Genomic DNA, 18,727 nt, shown 5'->3' with positions numbered 1-18,727 from the left:
CCGCGGCCTCCAGAGTGGCGGATTGAAAACCAGGTACGCTGGGCCAGAATAGTGGCTAGAGTACCTGTTAGAAGTTTGATAACTTGCAAAAGGTGTCAGATAGTGCCGAATTTGTATTCGGAACATCTGTAATGACGTAAGCATCGATCTGTGTCGGACTGAGACTGGCAGATCGTATGTTACGTCACAAATTTCAACTTTTGCCGGTCTGTAGGCTTTGATAAATAGGGCGAATCAGGCTCGCCACAATTACGCTGTGGAATTCCAGCGTATTTGCGGTTGACGGCATGATAAATAGGCCTCTATATGTCGATAGTAGCAAACTGGTGAGAACAGCGAAATTTGAACTAAGTCCCAAGTCTCTGATGCTTGATAGCCTCACACATTTCCAAAGGTAGTTGTTCTAATGCACAGGTTCAGTGTAAAGCTGGAATAGGCTGAATTTTCTTTACAGCACACAATCATCAGCAGTTTCACTGGTACTATAACATGTAACATCGACATAAACTGCCATAACATTCAACCACCTAAATGGATTCCTCTCTAATGCTCAGTTTGTATCGCATTTCTCTCTCTCAGTTTGCGCTACCCCAATATTCACCAGCTTACACAGAACACTGGTTACTGAAAGGACTTGAGACTGACCTCACACCTAAGATCAGTAACTTTTTGGGAACATTATAGGATGGTCTGGAATGTAGGCTTCATACTTTTGTTGCCTGCACCTACTTATTGTATTATCTCCTTTTGATCTGGAATAGCTGATGTAAGGAGCAGGTTTTTTTAATCACAGCTAAATGAGTATCTATTAATGAAGATGTTAGGTCTGACAATTGGAAAATTACTCAGCCTGTTTACAGTATTAAGAAACTAGTTTTGTGCTATTATTCTGTGTTGCTACACTATTATATATTGATTGTTTTTTTGCAAACTTCATACATTATATCTGCAGTGAGGTACATAATAACCACTTGATGACACTGACACTCATATCAGCCCTAAGGAAGAGAATTACTTGACTATACATATGTCTCCTATAGACATGTTTAAAGCAGACATGACACTCTATTGCTCTATCTGTTACAGTTCATTTACTGCTTAGTAATATTCTTTGACTGCATATTAAGACACAATCAGGAAATGAGTATTATGTTATCAGATTATATTAACGCAGGTTATCAGATTATATTAACACCCTACTATATGATATCTATAATACAAAGGATCCCATGCACTATACTCTATTGATGTTGGAGAATACTAGTTGCTCCTCCTGGTCTTTACTTAGTACCCTAATATGTTGTGCCAGCTAATAACAAAATCTTTACATGTGAGCGCTATAAACACCCCTAGAGCACGTAGGGATAGCTGTAGCTGTGTCTCTTGCGGCCAGAGGGACATGGCAACCATACTTTCAGTTACTGTTGGGGAATTATAAAGTAGACACCTCATGTTCATAAAATCACTAGCTAAGTTTGTTAGATAGAAATCACCAAAAAGGGACCTACCAAACATTTCCCACTAGATGGGTTTATATACTGATAGTATATCAGAAAGGTAAATAGGACATTACAAAGGTACCGCTAAGGGCCAAATTAGTCTGACCTCTACATTTAATCCTTATCCTCATTAATTTGAGGGACACATTAGCCCCCTAATCTATTTCCTTTAGTGTTAGTCAACTACTTTACATTGTGGTTTTGTTGTTACCTGTTGTTGCCGTTCCTTTGTTGCTGCTAATATTCGGTGGTTCTGGTTTATGTTTAAGTTATAATATTCCAAAGATAATTCTAATATAATTTACATTATACAAGTGTTGTTATATATATATATATCTTTTATTGAGGTTCTCATTATCATTATGAAAAGAGGTATACTATATCAGATATTACTGTCACATTCCCTAAGAATATATCATTTAGTTTTTTTTTTTATATATTACTAAGCCCACAAAAGGCTATAGACCAAACTAACTTCCCTCCATAAAAACATTTTTTACAGCGGCAGGTAGGTCCAAGAGTGGCCTATTTATATCCTAGGAGGGTGATATAACTATAAAAAGAGAGGTTTTCATTATTTTGCCTAAATATAATCTTTTTGAAGTTAAGAGTATTTGTCTTTTCTATGTAAGAATATTGCATTTTGTTTTTTATATTACTAAGCACAAAAGTGGCTATAGACCAAACTAACTCCCCTCCTATTTCCATCCTAGGAGGGTGATATAACTATAAAAAGAGAGGTATTTTATTATTTTTGCCTACATCTCATCTTTATGGGGTTAAGAGCATTTGTCTTTTCTATGTTGTGAAAAATGTACTTGTGCTTTTTTTTTCCTGAGTCATGTTATTATTTCTGAAACCTCAATAAAAGAAATATATATATATAAAAAAACAGAATTTATGCTTACCTGATAAATTACTTTCTCCAACGGTGTGTCCGGTCCACGGCGTCATCCTTACTTGTGGGATATTCTCTTCCCCAACAGGAAATGGCAAAGAGTCCCAGCAAAGCTGGTCACATGATCCCTCCTAGGCTCCGCCCACCCCAGTCATTCGACCGACGGACAGGAGGAAATATATATAGGAGAAACCATATGATACCGTGGTGACTGTAGTTAGAGAAAATAATTCATCAGACCTGATTAAAAAACCAGGGCGGGCCGTGGACCGGACACACCGTTGGAGAAAGTAATTTATCAGGTAAGCATAAATTCTGTTTTCTCCAACATTGGTGTGTCCGGTCCACAGCGTCATCCTTACTTGTGGGAACCAATACCAAAGCTTTAGGACACGGATGAAGGGAGGGAGCAAATCAGGTCACCTAAACGGAAGGCACCACAGCTTGCAAAACCTTTCTCCCAAAAATAGCCTCCGGAGAAGCAAAAGTATCAAATTTGTAAAATTTGGCAAAAGTGTGCAGTGAAGACCAAGTCGCTGCCTTACATATCTGGTCAACAGAAGCCTCGTTCTTGAAGGCCCATGTGGAAGCCACAGCCCTAGTGGAGTGAGCTGTGATTCTTTCAGGAGGCTGCCGTCCGGCAGTCTCATAAGCCAAACGGATAATGCTTTTAAGCCAAAAGGAAAGAGAGGTAGAAGTCGCTTTTTGACCTCTTCTTTTACCAGAATAAACAACAAACAAGGAAGATGTTTGTCTGAAATCTTTAGTAGCCTCTAAATAGAACTTTAGAGCACGGACAACGTCCAAATTGTGTAACAAACGTTCCTTCTTTGAAACTGGATTCGGACACAAAGAAGGTACAACTATCTCCTGGTTAATATTTTTGTTAGAAACAACTTTAGGAAGAAAAACAGGCTTAGTACGCAAAACCACCTTATCTGCATGGAACACCAGATAAGGAGGAGAACACTGCAGAGCAGATAACTCTGAAACTCTTCTAGCAGAAGAAATTGCAACCAAAAACAAAACTTTCCAAGATAGTAACTTAATATCTATGGAATGTAAGGGTTCAAACGGAACCCCTTGAAGAACTGAAAGAACTAGATTTAGACTCCAGGGAGGAGTCAAAGGTCTGTAAACAGGCTTGATCCTAACCAGAGCCTGAACAAATGCTTGAACATCTGGCACAGCTGCCAGTCTTTTGTGTAGTAAGACAGATAAAGCAGAGATCTGTCCCTTTAGAGAACTTGCAGATAATCCTTTCTCCAAACCTTCTTGAAGAAAGGAAAGAATCTTAGGAATTTTTATCTTATTCCATGGGAATCCTTTGGATTCACACCAACAGATATATTTTTTCCATATTTTATGGTAAATTTTTCTAGTTACAGGTTTTCTGGCCTGAACCAGAGTATCTATCACCGAATCTGAAAACCCACGCTTTGATAGAATCAAGCGTTCAATCTCCAAGCCGTCAGTTGGAGGGAGACCAGATTTGGGTGTTCGAATGGACCTTGAACAAGAAGGTCCTGTCTCAAAGGTAGCTTCCATGGTGGAGCCGATGACATATTCACCAGGTCTGCATACCAAGTCCTGCGTGGCCATGCAGGAGCTATCAAGATCACCGAGGCCCTCTCCTGATTGATCCTGGCTACCAGCCTGGGAATGAGAGGAAACGGTGGGAATACGTAAGCTAGGTTGAAAGTCCAAGGTGCTACTAGTGCGTCTCCTAGGGTCTCCCTGGGATCCCTGGATCTGGACCCGTAGCAAGGAACCTTGAAGTTCTGACAAGACGCCATCAGATCCATGTCTGGAATGCCCCATAATTGAGTTATTTGGGCAAAGATTTCCGGATGGAGTTCCCACTCCCCCGGATGAAATGTCTGGCGACTCAGAAAATCCGCTTCCCAATTTTCCACTCCTGGGATGTGGATCGCAGACAAGTGGCAGGAGTGATCCTCCGCCCATTGAATTATTTTGGTCACTTCTTTCATCGCCAGGGAACTCTTTGTTCCCCCTTGATGATTGATATAAGCAACAGTCGTCATGTTGTCTGATTGGAACCTTATGAATTTGGCCTTTGCTAGTTGAGGCCAAGCTCTGAGAGCATTGAATATCGCTCTCAGTTCCAGAATGTTTATCGGGAGAAGAGACTCTTCCCGAGACCATAGACCCTGAGCTTTCAGGGATTCCCAGACCGCACCCCAGCCCACTAGACTGGCGTCGGTCGTGACAATGACCCACTCTGGCCTGCGGAAGCTCATTCCCTGGGACAAATGGTCCAGGGTCAGCCACCAACGGAGTGAATCTCTGGTCTTTTGATCTACTTGAATCATTGGAGACAAGTCTGTATAATCCCCATTCCACTGTTTGAGCATGCACAGTTGTAATGGTCTTAGATGAATTCGTGCAAAAGGAACTATGTCCATTGTTGCAACCATCAATCCTATTACTTCCATGCACTGCGCTATGGAAGGACGAGGAACAGAATGAAGCACTTGACAAGAGCTTAGAAGTTTTGATTTTCTGACCTCTGTCAGAAAAATCCTCATTTCTAAGGAATCTATTATTGTTCCCAAGAAGGGAACTCTTGTAGACGGGGACAGAGAACTCTTTTCTTTGTTCACCTTCCATCCGTGAGATGTGAGAAAGGCTAGAACGATGTCCGTATGAGCCTTTGCCTTTGACAGGGACGACGCTTGTATTAGAATGTCGTCCAAGTAAGGTACTACTGCAGTGCCCCTTGGTCTTAGAACCGCTAGAAGGGACCCTAGCACCTTTGTGAAAATCCTTGGAGCAGTGGCTAATCCGAATGGAAGAGCCACAAACTGGTAATGTTTGTCCAGAAAAGCGAACCTTAGGAACTGATGATGTTCCTTGTGGATAGGGATATGTAGGTACGCATCCTTTAGATCCACGGTAGTCATAAATTGACTTTCCTGGATGGTGGGTAGAATCGTTCGAATAGTTTCCATTTTGAACGAAGGTACCCTGAGAAATTTGTTTAGGATCTTCAAATCCAAAATTGGTCTGAACGTTCCCTCTTTTTTGGGAACTACGAACAGATTGGAATAAAATCCCATTCCTTGTTCCTTTATTGGAACTGGGTGTATCACTCCCATCTTTAACAGGTCTTCTACACAATGTAAGAATGCCTGTCTCTTTATTTGGTTTGAGGATAAGTGAGACTTGTGGAACCTTCCCCTTGGGGGTAGTTCCTTGAATTCCAGGAGATAACCTAGAGAAACTATTTCTAGCGCCCAAGGATCCTGAACATCTCTTGCCCAAGCCTGAGCAAAGAGAGAGAGTCTGCCCCCCACCAGATCCGGTCCCGGATCGGGGGCTACTCCTTCATGCTGTCTTGTTAGCAGTGGCAGGCTTCTTGGCCTGCTTACCCTTGTTCCAGCCTTGCATTGGTTTCCAGGCTGGTTTGGGTTGTGAGGCATTACCCTCTTGCTTAGAGGATGCAGAATTAGAGGCTGGTCCATTTCTGCGAAAGGGACGAAAATTAGGCTAATTTTTAGCCTTAAAAGACCTATCCTGTGGAAGGGCGTGGCCCTTTCCCCCAGTGATGTCTGAAATAATCTCTTTCAAATCAGGTCCAAATAAAGTTTTACCTTTGAAAGGAATGTTAAGTAATTTTGTCTTGGATGACACATCCGCTGACCAAGACTTTAGCCAAAGCGCTCTGCGCGCCACAATAGCAAACCCTGAATTTTTCGCCGCTAATTTTGCTAATTGCAAAGCGGCATCTAAAATAAAAGAGTTAGCCAATTTAAGTGCGTGAACTCTGTCCATAACCTCCTCATATGGAGTTTCTCTACTGAGCGACTTTTCTAGTTCCTCGAACCAGAACCACGCTGCCATAGTGACAGGAACAATGCATGAAATTGGTTGTAGAAGGTAGCCTTGCTGTACAAAAAATTTTTTAAGCAAACTTTCCAATTTTTTATCCATATGATCTTTGAAAGCACAACTATCTTCGATAGGAATAGTAGTGCGTTTGTTTAGAGTAGAAACTGCCCCCTCGACCTTGGGGACTGTCTGCCATAAGTCCTTTCTGGGGTCGACCATCGGAAATAATTTCTTAAATATAGGGGGAGGAACAAAAGGTATGCCGGGCTTTTCCCACTCTTTATTTACTATGTCCGCCACCCGCTTGGGTATAGGAAAAGCGTCGGGGGGCACCGGAACCTCTAGGAACCTGTCCATCTTGCATAATTTCTCTGGAATGACCAAATTGTCACAATCATCCAGAGTAGATAATACCTCCTTAAGCAGTGCGCGGAGATGCTCTAATTTAAATTTAAATGTCACAACATCAGGTTCAGCTTGATGAGAAATTTTTCCTGAATCTGAAATTTCTCCCTCAGACAAAACCTCCCTCATGGCCCCTTCAGATTGGTGTGAGGGTATGACAGAACAATTATCATCAGCGTCCTCTTGCTCTTCAGTGTTTAAAACAGAGCAATCGCGCTTTCTCTGATAAGTAGGCATTTTGGATAAAAGATTTGCTATGGAGTTATCCATTACAGCCGTTAATTGTTGCATGGTAATAAGTATTGGCGCACTAGATGTACTAGGGGCCTCCTGCATGGGCAAAACTGGTGTAGACACAGTAGGAGATGATGTAGTATCATGTTTACTCCCCTCATTTGAGGAATCATCTTGGGCAATATCATTATTTGTGGCAGTACTGTCCTTACTTTGTTTGGACGCTATGGCACAATTATCACATAAATTTAAATGGGGAGACACATTGGCTTTCATACATATAGAACATAGCTTATCTGAAGGTACAGACATGTTAAACAGGCTTAAACTTTTCAACAATGCACAAAAAACGTTTTAAAATAAAACCGTTACTGTCACTTTAAATTTCAAACAGAAAACACTTTATTACTGAATATGTGAAAAAGTATGAAGGAATTGTTCAAAAATTACCAAATTTTCACCACAGTGTCTTAAAGCCTTAAAAGTATTGCACACCAAATTTCAGAGCTTTAACCCTTAAAATAACCGGAGCAGTTTTTCAATTTAACCCCTATACAGTACCAGATACAGTACAGTACCAGATACAGTCTTTGCTAAGACCCAACCAAGCCCTGATGGGAATACGATACCAAATGACGCCTTCTAAAAGCTTTTTCAGAGATTCTTAGATCCTCACACATGCATCTGCATGCCCTGCTCTCAAAAAACAACTGCGCATTAATGGCGCGAAAATGAGGCTCAGTCTATGAGTAGAAAGGCCCCCTGACTGAAAAAGGTGTCCAATACAGTGCCTGCAGTTTTATAAACGTTCCCCAAGATTATAAATGTCAATAGTTAGCCTAAATTTGAATAATATGCACAAATAAAGCAATCGATTTAGCCCATAAAAATGTCTAACAGTTTTTTAGCCCATAATAAGCCCTTTATTCTGTTTGTTTTTTACTAAGAAAATGGCTTACCGGTCCCCATGAGGGGAAATGACAGCCTTCCAGCATTACACAGTCTTGTTAGAAATATGGCTAGTCATACCTTAAGCAGAAAAGTCTGCTAACTGTTTCCCCCAACTGAAGTTACTTCATCTCAACAGTCCTATGTGGAAACAGCAATCGATTTTAGTTACTGTCTGCTAAAATCATCTTCCTCTTACAAACAGAAATCTTCATCCTTTTCTGTTTCAGAGTAAATAGTACATACCAGCACTATTTTAAAATAACAAACACTTGATAGAAGAATAAAAACTACATTTAAACACCAAAAAAACTCTTAACCATCTCCGTGGAGATGTTGCCTGTGCAACGGCAAAGAGAATGACGGGGTGGGCGGAGCCTAGGAGGGATCATGTGACCAGCTTTGCTGGGACTCTTTGCCATTTCCTGTTGGGGAAGAGAATATCCCACAAGTAAGGATGACGCCGTGGACCGGACACACCAATGTTGGAGAAAGTACATTTTTTTGTGAGCTAAAGGTTTGAATTGTTCTCCAATCAGTGTTCTAGCTACAACAAAAGTGCTATATAGGGAGAGCGCTGATTGGACAACAGTTCAAACCATTAGCTCTCTGACATCTGATTAATTAAACACTATCTAAAATAGCACTAACTGTCTGGATCTGATTTTAAAAAGGGGAGAGTTTACCATCACTTTAATTGCCATCTCTAGTATACATTTTGTATCAACTGCATTTTGCCTCTTTAAAAAAAATATCTGCCATTCCATTTGAATCATCTCTGTAAATATTTATTGTTTTTGTACTGTGAAATGTGAATATTCTTTTTCTCTTTTATTTGTTTAGATACTGGAAATAACTATGCTGATGGCTAGTTATATTAACGCAGCACAACAGCAAAAAAAAACTGCCCATCATCTCTCTGCCCCGGCACTTCTGACCACTCCAGAGGAGGAATCAAAGACAACACAAATCAGCAGTCAGACCCTCTTGCCAGGCATCAGACCGACTAAAGGGCCAACCCTGTTGTAGGCACAAAAGATTGTGTTTAATTATTTCATAAGGACATTTAGCGCCAAGACCAATTAATATTATATCAATATAACTCTTATGATGTGCTTTTCAAGTTATATATAAGGTTGTGAAATTACCATAACTGGAACTTTCAATACATCAGCTAGATGGGCACGCCAATTCTTTTTCATAGTTCTATAACAGTTTATCGTGAAACACATGGATATTCTGTTCCATTATGCCATACAAAATCAGTTCATTTTAATCATATAAATGAATGTTATTATTGTCGAACGAAAACATAGTGTATGGTGTTTTATAAAAAAAACATGTTAAGAAAGCTTTGACTGTTAGATTGTATTGTTTATTATAGGGGATGCAAAGGCAAAATCAAAAACTGCTTTTAATAGCAATTGAACTATAGCAAAACATATTACTTTCATAAAATGGCAAGATATACATAAAATAGGATTATAGGAACATTAGATTGTAAAGTTATATTTTATTATATGCCGGTGCAAATAACACTTCATAAATCTCAAAAAGGTTTTATATGGACATAACATCTAAACATAAAGGTACTTATTGATCTGTATGTAGAAATACAATACTGCATTTTATAAAAGCATTTTATAGTGGTTTTATATCTGTGGCTATAACAAACTATAACCATGTTGTCATATATATTAGCAAATGTACACTTTTACTTTTATTATTTTATGTTTGACAATAGTAAAAAAAATCTATTTCAATGCAACAGTTTATTTTTGACAAACTGCCCTTTAAATATTTATTTATCACAAAGAAAAGGATAAAAAAATAAATAAACTCACCCCCCTCATAACACCCTGGCATTAGAGTTAAAGCAATATGCCAATTGGTAAATACAACATACAGTATATTGGTGTGTTAAAACAGGATACTAAAAGGCTGTACATTGCATCTCTACTGCCATATTGGCAGAGGTTTAAGTTGGGGGGGGGATAATAAACTTTAAGGCAGTGGTTTGGCAAAAGCTAAATTGTTTTGTAAATAAATCAGAGTTTATTTTTGTACTTTTTAAGTCTTTAAACTCTCGAAAATAACTGAAATATTTGACATGTAGAACATTAGACATTTATTGAAAAAATACAATTTAGGTGCACAAACATATTTAAGAAAACCTTTGTGCGTGATTAAAATAAAATGCATTTCAACAACATTTATATTGCATTATTAAGTATATATATATATATATATATATATATATATATAATAACTCATTGTGTAGTTCATTAACAAATCTAAACAGGCCTAATTTAAAATGTTGTTGTTATATATATATATATATATATATATATATATATATATATATATATATATATATAAATATTCAGTTTTAAAATATGATATGGAGAAAAGATTTTTAAAGCTCAAAAGTATTAGTTTTAATTTAGTATATTTTAATTGAAATTATATATTTTTTACATTAATTTACTATATATAATATATTTGTATTTTTTATGTAAATCAATATATGCTGCTAGGAGTGTTTCTTGTTATAAATAGCCTGCACCTTAATACCTTAATTTTTTTACAATTTTAAATGTGATCATATATAAGAACAGAAAACAGCAAAGGGCCATTATATATATTTATATATATTACATATAAAAGTATGTTTAAATATTTTTTCATAAAAAGGGTTTGGTTAAAGGTGTTATTTTTGATAATGCGTGTTTATTTTCAACCAGTATTGACATTTCAAATAGCCATTGGCTGATAAGGAGAATACCCATGGCTCCAAGACAGAGGCATCTCTGCAAATGCTGGAAATATGTTTTTTATGGCCAAGAATATATTTAAATAAGAAAAACTATAATAAACTTAAAAATACCTTGTTTTAGACGCAACCAAAAAATGACCTTTACTGACTGCCTGTAAAATAAAAGATGAGTTATATGTAAACAAGCATTTAGTTTATGTTGAGTAGTCATATTTATTAATTAACTAAATAACTTTTCTGTCTGAATATTTTAACTATATTTACCATATTACTGCTCTACATTGTGTTTAAACAATTTGTAAAGGTGGTTTTAATTTTTAGTTATAGAAGGATGGTTTCTATTTTTTAATCTATAAAGTATTTTAAGAGTACTAATATAAATAGCATATTTTAAAGGAGGATATATTATATATTATATAACTGACATTGTTATATAAAAAAATATAAAATAAATTGCCATTAAATTGATTTAATTGCTGTCTATTTTGAGTTTCTGCAAAATATATATATATATTTTTTTTTATTATAATCATAGAAATATTATTTATTTCTATTATAATCATCAAACCCCAGCATTGCTGGAACACTGAGCAAATTTCCTACCCTTTTTTGATGGAAACACACACAGAGCAGTGGTTTTACCCAACCTTGGCTTGCAGTTAAACTCAAAGAACAATTAGTTACTCCCCTTGGCTTACAGTAATACATGGAGCATTGTTTAACCTCTTGGTGCTAGTAACACATAAAGACCAGAGGTTTTACTGTACCTTGACTTTCTATTACATACAGAATAACCATTTAACCTCTTTGTACCAGTTATACATACACATCAGCAATTTTACCCACTGGGTGTCTTTCACAAAACATTAGTGCTGTCAGTTTAGGGCTGGTATTACAAGTTGAAAGTAAAAATTGCTAGAGTGCAAGACTCAGGCTCACTAACTTCAATATCACATCTGCGCTAACTCTTCCTATAGACTTCTATGGGGTGCGTTAAAGAAATCCTTTATTCATTGCTTGAGCACTAACCAAAAATGCATTAGAAGCAAATTTTCTTTTAATTTTTATATATGTATATATTTTTTTGTAAAATATATATATATCTATACCTATATATTTATATGAATATATACAGATATAGATATAGTTATGTATTATATATATATATATATATATATATATATATACAGGGCTTTTTTGTGGGGGTATTTACAAGATGGGGCTGCAAAATATATCAACTGTCCCTTTATATTTATCAAAGTTACTGAGTACAATATATCAATCAATAATCAGTTAATACCAGGCAAATTTTCTTTTACAAAAAAAGCACTGTATATATATATATATTTGAAAATAAAAAGATTTTCTTAGAAGTGAAGAACATAGGAATGTGAAATATTTCTACTAAAATCACATTAAAACATTAAAATGTATTAAAAATTATATTTTATTGGGCGGAGCCTTGCCATGCTGGATGAAGGCCACACACTAGATTAGCTCCTAGGCCTCAGAATTGTTCCTAACTATAAAAAAGGTGGCATCCACATTAAACTGACCTTAAAATGCTTTGCATACAAGGGAGAAATAATCAGGCATGTCCTGTAACGAAAAGCCTCTCGTTCACACACCCCTAACGAGCCGCCGGGACAAACTGCAACAGAGAGAGACCGACGCGGTAACTGCAGAGTGAGCACTCAGGAAACTCCTATGACAGAGGGGAAACTCAGCAACTGCACAGTATAACAGCTGACATCCACAGTGCAAGGCACCCGGTCATAACAGCGGCCCGGGATAAGGTAACAGGCTACAGACTGCACACAGTGCAGAAGCATCCGCAATAACCGGTTCAGCAGAAGACCGGAGGTAACGCACCGAGACGATAACATACGCTCTTAAATAGGGCATAACACCTAAACCTGTTGGCACATCATTTTTAGTGGGCCCACATATTGGAGATTTTTAAGTAGAGGTCCACTCACTGTATCACCATGCGCCTCCTTATTAACATATATTTTGCTACAACTGCATAAAGAAAACTACGCAGTCAAGGCCTCAGATATTCTGACACGCATTGTGGGGATAAAATAATAACCCAGGACCCACCCCGTGCATACATAAACACTAAGATCACCAACAGATCCATATAATAATCTTCAACTGCATGTACCAGAAGGAGTTTAACTGTGTGACTCTGCCTAGGGTTCCTCTGACTACTACCACACAATTACTATTGCAATACAGTAATTTTACTCAGAAGGAACTCCAAAATAGACAAACCTGCTAAATCTTCCACACTGATCCAGTACTTTAAAATGCCTGAAACTATCTCTGACAACATAGCAGGGCAATCCTCAGCTAACACACAGCTGATATCAGCTCAAGTACATGAGGTCTCCATCTCAGAAAACGATACAGCAACTAAAGCAGACCTTAAACAACTTGCATCAAAAGATGATATCCCTGCTGTATTGATAGAGGTACGCCAGCTATTCGGTGACCTGAAAAAAGACATCACATCAGTGACACAACAGGTACATCAAATAGAAGAAAAGTAAAACGAAACGGCAGGTACTGTGAAAAAAGTTACACATACACTTCAGGATCATGACAATACTTTATATTACCTGATGGAAAAAGTCGAAGATATAGATAATAGGAATAGGCGCAACAATATCCAAGTACGGGGAATACCCAAATCGGTGACACCTAATGCACTGCCTGGTTATCTACAAGACTTATTTTGAACCCTGAAAGGGACCCCCTCTTCTAAAGAGATAGTCATGGAGAGAGCCCACAGAGCCTTGAAACCAAGACCACCACCACCAATCTTGAACTTTCAGGACAAGGAAGAAATATTAAAATGCTCCAGAACGAAACAACAAATAACACACGCAGGCATAACATTACAATTTTTTTCGGATCTAAGTCCAGCAACCTTACAGAAGAGGAGAGACCTCAGGTATATCACCTCTACTGTCAGGGTTACTCATGTTCTGTATATTGTTTCTGAACGCTATGCCTTTAAATCCTCTACACACCTTTACCTGAGGCTATTTAAGTCGGCCACACCCCCTTACCTACGCTTCAGTATTTTCAAGTTAGGAATTGAGGAGCCACAGATTCTAAACCTCCTTAGGATACAAGCCTATCTCACTTGTGGAATTTAACTTTCCAGCAAGCTCTCTGATCTGCAAGCTTTATGACATATTGTCTCTGTCAGCTTCCTGTATGCCTCTAACCTCCAGCTGACTGTCTCAGCATTTCCACTCAGGTCTTACATGCTGTGTCTCTCTACTGGGGATGCAACCGCATTGGACTCTCCTGCTGTACTACTGGCATAGGTGACTATCAGACACGGATTAACTTACTGTAACACCCGCAGTTTACTTCGCCACTTAACAGAGCTTTTGCTTGTCAGCCTGCAGCAGCTGAGACGCTCCACTCTGGATTACCACTGTTCACACAGTACACAGTCTGCATACCAGCTGCAGCCTGATCACGTTTGCTTAGAGTAACAACTAAGGTAAACCCTTTTCCATATTGATCTCTGTTACGCTGTTACTAACAGGAAGAGCTGTCATTCTATGTGAACAACAAACCGTAGCTTGATAGTTATATGATTAATTGTTCTCCAGTATTACTCCAGCCTGCATCCCTCTTGGAGTAATCTCTGCTTACTTCAAATCAAGTTGCCAGTGAAACTGCCATACTTTGTAGCTATTCACTCTGGCAAACAAACCAACATTAAAATCTGCAGTTGTGATCCACCTTTTGTTATAAACTAATAAGGATTCTGACATCTACAACGTTCAAAACAGAAAAAGATCTACCAGACTTTTGCAAGCAGCTAAACATTCCCTTGCTTGTTCCACCTCAAGAGAAAAACTGACAGCAAGCCACAGAAAGCAGCAATACAGCACCGGAGTCAGAGGACTCTATTTGACTCTTGATATAATATCATGAAAAGATATGGGAACCTAGAAGAACTCTTCACCAAGAACACGTAAATATATATGGGCTTGCCCATCTAGAGAAAAAATACTTTATCTGTGCTAACACTAGAGATGTATAAGGTACTATTGTTAAACGCCATTATCAAAGCTATATGTTTTATGTATATTGTACACGCTGGTGAGAGAGCAAACACACAAAGTCCCCTTCTTTCAAATCATTATTACAAATTTATAAGAGAGACGAGAGGACCTTCTCACCAAGGACATATGGTAATATATAGTTATATATGGATGTGCCCATTTAGATAAAAGATACATTGTGTTTAAAAGGTTATTGTTACAGAGATTGAAGATGTATAGGTTCCTATTGTTAACCACTACTATCAGGGACTATAGGTTTCACATACGCCATACACTTCAGTGTGACCACAAACACATAAACTCCCTTCCTACTCCCGCCACCAATAGATACTACCACCATTTACACACTTAAATAAAATAAAACATAATGGAACGGAACTGAGGATACAACCCTCATATATCCTCCCCCTTTTTTTCCCTCCTGAGTGAGTAAAACTCAAAATAGTAACCATTAAACAATGCATGACTTTCACATCCCTCAATACTAAGGCCTAAATTTGGAGTTTGGCGTTAGCCGTGAAAACCAGCGTTAGAGGCTCCTAACGCTGGTTTTAGGCTACCGCCGGTATTTGGAGTCAGTGATTAAAGGGTCTAACGCTCACTTTTCAGCCGCGACTTTTCCATACCGCAGATCCCCTTACGTCAATTGCGTATCCTATCTTTTCAATGGGATCTTTCTAACGCCGGTATTTAGAGTCGTTTCTGAAGTGAGCGTTAGACATCTAACGACAAAACTCCAGCCGCAGGAAAATAGCAGGAGTTAAGAGCTTTCTGGGCTAACGCCGGTTCATAAAGCTCTTAACTACTGTACCCTAAAGTACACTAACACCCATAAACTACCTATGCACCCCTAAACCGAGGTCCCCCCACATCGCCGCAACTCGAAGAAATTTTTTTAACCCCTAATCTGCCGACCGCCACCTACGTTATACTTATGTACCCCTAATCTGCTGCCCCTAACACCGCCGACCCCTATATTATATTTATTAACCCCTAACCTGCCCCCCACAACGTCGCCGCCAGCTACCTACAATAATTAACCCCTAATCTGCCGACCGCAAAGCGCCGCCACCTACGTTATCCTTATGTACCCCTAATCTGCTGCCCCTAACACCGCCGACCCCTATATTATATTTATTAACCCCTAATCTGACCCCCTCAACGTCGCCGACACCTGCCTACACTTATTAACCCCTAATCTGCCGAGCGGACCTGAGCGCTACTATAATAAATGTATTAACCCCTAATCCGCCTCACTAACCCTATAATAAATAGTATTAACCCCTAATCTGCCCTCCCTAACATCGTCGACACCTAACTTCAATTATTAACCCCTAATCTGACGACCGGAGCTCACCGCTACTATAATAAATGGATTAACTCCTAAAGCTAAGTCTAACCCTAACACTAACACCCCCCTAAATTAAATATAATTTAAATCTAACTAAATAAATTAACTCTTATTAAATAAATTATTCCTATTTAAAGCTAAATACTTACCTGTAAAATACATCCTAATATAGCTACAATATAAATTATAATTATATTATAGCTATTTTAGGATTAATATTTATTTTACAGGCAACTTGGTAATTATTTTAACCAGGTACAATAGCTATTTAATAGTTACCTAGTTAAAATAATAACAAATTTACCTGTAAAATAAATCCTAACCTAAGATATAATTAAACCTAACACTACCCTATCAATAAATTAATTAAATAAACTACCTACAATTACCTACAATTAACCTAACACTACACTATCAATAAATTAATTAAACACAATTCCTACAAATAAATACAATTAAATAAACTAGCTAAAGTACAAAAAATAAAAAAGAACTAAGTTACAAAAAATAAAAAAATATTTACAAACATAAGAAAAATATTACAACAATTTTAAACTAATTACACCTACTCTAAGCCCCCTAATAAAATAACAAAGCCCCCCAAAATAAAAAATTCCCTACCCTATTCTAAATTAAAAAAGGTAAAAGCTCTTTTACCTTACCAGCCCTGAACAGGGCCCTTTGCGGGGCATGCCCCAAGAATTTCAGCTCTTTTGCCTGTAAAAAAAAACATACAATACCCCCCCCCAACATTACAACCCACCACCCACATACCCCTAATCTAACCCAAACCCCCCTTAAATAAACCTAACACTAAGCCCCTGAAGATCTTCCTACCTTGTCTTCACCATCCAGGTTCACCGATCCGTCCTGAAGAGCTCCTCCGATGTCCTGATCCAAGCCCAAGCGGGGGGCTGAAGAGGTCCATGATCCGGTCAAAGTCTTCATCCAAGCGGGGCAGAAGAGGATCTTCCATCCGATTGAAGTCTTCATCCAGGCGGCATCTTCTATGGTCTTCTATCCGGAGCGAAGCGGCAGGATCCTGAAGACCTCCAGCGCGGAACATCCATCCGGCCCGACGACTGAACGACGAATGACTGTTCCTTTAAGGGACGTCATCCAAGATGGCGTCCCTCGAATTCCGATTGGCTGATAGGATTCTATCAGCCAATTGGAATTAAGGTAGGAATTTTCTGATTGGCTGATGGAATCAGCCAATCAGAATCAAGTTCAATCCGATTGGCTGATCCAATCAGCCTATCAGATTGAGCTCGCATTCTATTGGCTGATCGGAACAGCCAATAGAATGCGAGCTCAATCTGATTGGCTGATCGGATCAGCCAATCGGATTGAACTTGATTCTGATTGGCTGATTCCATCAGCCAATCAGAATATTCCTACCTTAATTCCGATTGGCTGATAGAATCCTATCAGCCAATCGGAATTCGAGGGACGCCATCTTGGATGACGTCCCTTAAAGGAACAGTCATTCGTCGTTCAGTCGTCGGGCCGGATGGATGTTCCGCGCTGGAGGTCTTCAGGATCCTGCCGCTTCGCTCCGGATAGAAGACCATAGAAGATGCCGCCTGGATGAAGACTTCAATCGGATGGAAGATCCTCTTCTGCCCCGCTTGGATTAAGACTTTGACCGGATCATGGACCTCTTCAGCCCCCCGCTTGGGCTTGGATCAGGACATCGGAGGAGCTCTTCAGGACGGATCGGTGAACCTGGATGGTGAAGACAAGGTAGGAAGATCTTCAGGGGCTTAGTGTTAGGTTTATTTAAGGGGGGTTTGGGTTAGATTAGGGGTATGTGGGTGGTGGGTTGTAATGTTGGGGGGGGGTATTGTATGTTTTTTTTTACAGGCAAAAGAGCTGAAATTCTTGGGGCATGCCCCGCAAAGGGCCCTGTTCAGGGCTGGTAAGGTAAAAGAGCTTTTAACTTTTTTAATTTCGAATAGGGTAGGGAATTTTTTATTTTGGGGGGCTTTGTTATTTTATTAGGGGGCTTAGAGTAGGTGTAATTAGTTTAAAATTGTTGTAATATTTTTCTTATGTTTGTAAATATTTTTTTATTTTTTGTAACTTAGTTCTTTTTTATTTTTTGTACTTTAGCTAGTTTATTTAATTGTATTTATTTGTAGGAATTGTGTTTAATTAATTTATTGATAGTATAGTGTTAGGTTAATTGTAGGTAATTGTAGGTAGTTTATTTAATTAATTTATTGATAGGGTAGTGTTAGGTTTAATTATAACTTAGGTTAGGATTTATTTTACAGGTAATTTTGTAATTATTTTAACTAGGTAACTATTAAATAGCTATTGTACCTGGTTAAAATAATTACCAAGTTGCCTGTAAAATAAATATTAATCCTAAAATAGCTATAATATAATTATAATTTATATTGTAGCTATATTAGGATGTATTTTACAGGTAAGTATTTAGCTTTAAATAGGAATAATTTATTTAATAAGAGTTAATTAATTTCGTTAGATTTAAATTATATTTAATTTAGGGGGGTGTTAGTGTTAGGGCTAGACTTAGCTTTAGGGGTTAATCCATTTATTATAGTAGTGGTGAGCTCCGGTCGTCAGATTAGGGGTTAATAATTGAAGTTAGGTGTCGACGATGTTAGGGAGGGCAGATTAGGGGTTAATACTATTTATTAT

At 38.2% G+C, this 18,727-nt stretch overlaps 2 protein-coding genes across 2 annotated transcripts in view; both read left to right on the top strand.

Annotated features, from left to right (window-relative positions):
• Positions 1 to 9,187, top strand: part of PLEKHH2 (pleckstrin homology, MyTH4 and FERM domain containing H2) — a 359,537-nt gene extending 350,350 nt beyond the window's left edge. Inside the window, exon 30 of the mRNA XM_053712285.1 lies at positions 8,680 to 9,187. Coding sequence (XP_053568260.1) covers positions 8,680 to 8,865 — 186 coding nt within the window. The 3' untranslated portion in view covers positions 8,866 to 9,187. The remainder of the gene's footprint in view (positions 1 to 8,679) is intronic.
• Positions 9,188 to 12,443: 3,256 nt separating this feature from the next.
• Positions 12,444 to 18,727, top strand: part of DYNC2LI1 (dynein cytoplasmic 2 light intermediate chain 1) — a 217,197-nt gene continuing 210,913 nt past the window's right edge. Inside the window, exon 1 of the mRNA XM_053712283.1 lies at positions 12,444 to 14,615. Within this exon, the coding sequence (XP_053568258.1) occupies positions 14,572 to 14,615 (44 nt within the window). The 5' untranslated portion in view covers positions 12,444 to 14,571. The remainder of the gene's footprint in view (positions 14,616 to 18,727) is intronic.

Source organism: Bombina bombina, chromosome 4 (genome assembly GCF_027579735.1).
Source record: "Bombina bombina isolate aBomBom1 chromosome 4, aBomBom1.pri, whole genome shotgun sequence".
Classification (NCBI taxonomy): domain Eukaryota; kingdom Metazoa; phylum Chordata; class Amphibia; order Anura; family Bombinatoridae; genus Bombina; species Bombina bombina.
The sequence above is the reverse complement of the archived record's forward strand: the minus strand, read 5'-3'. Positions and strand labels throughout refer to the sequence as shown.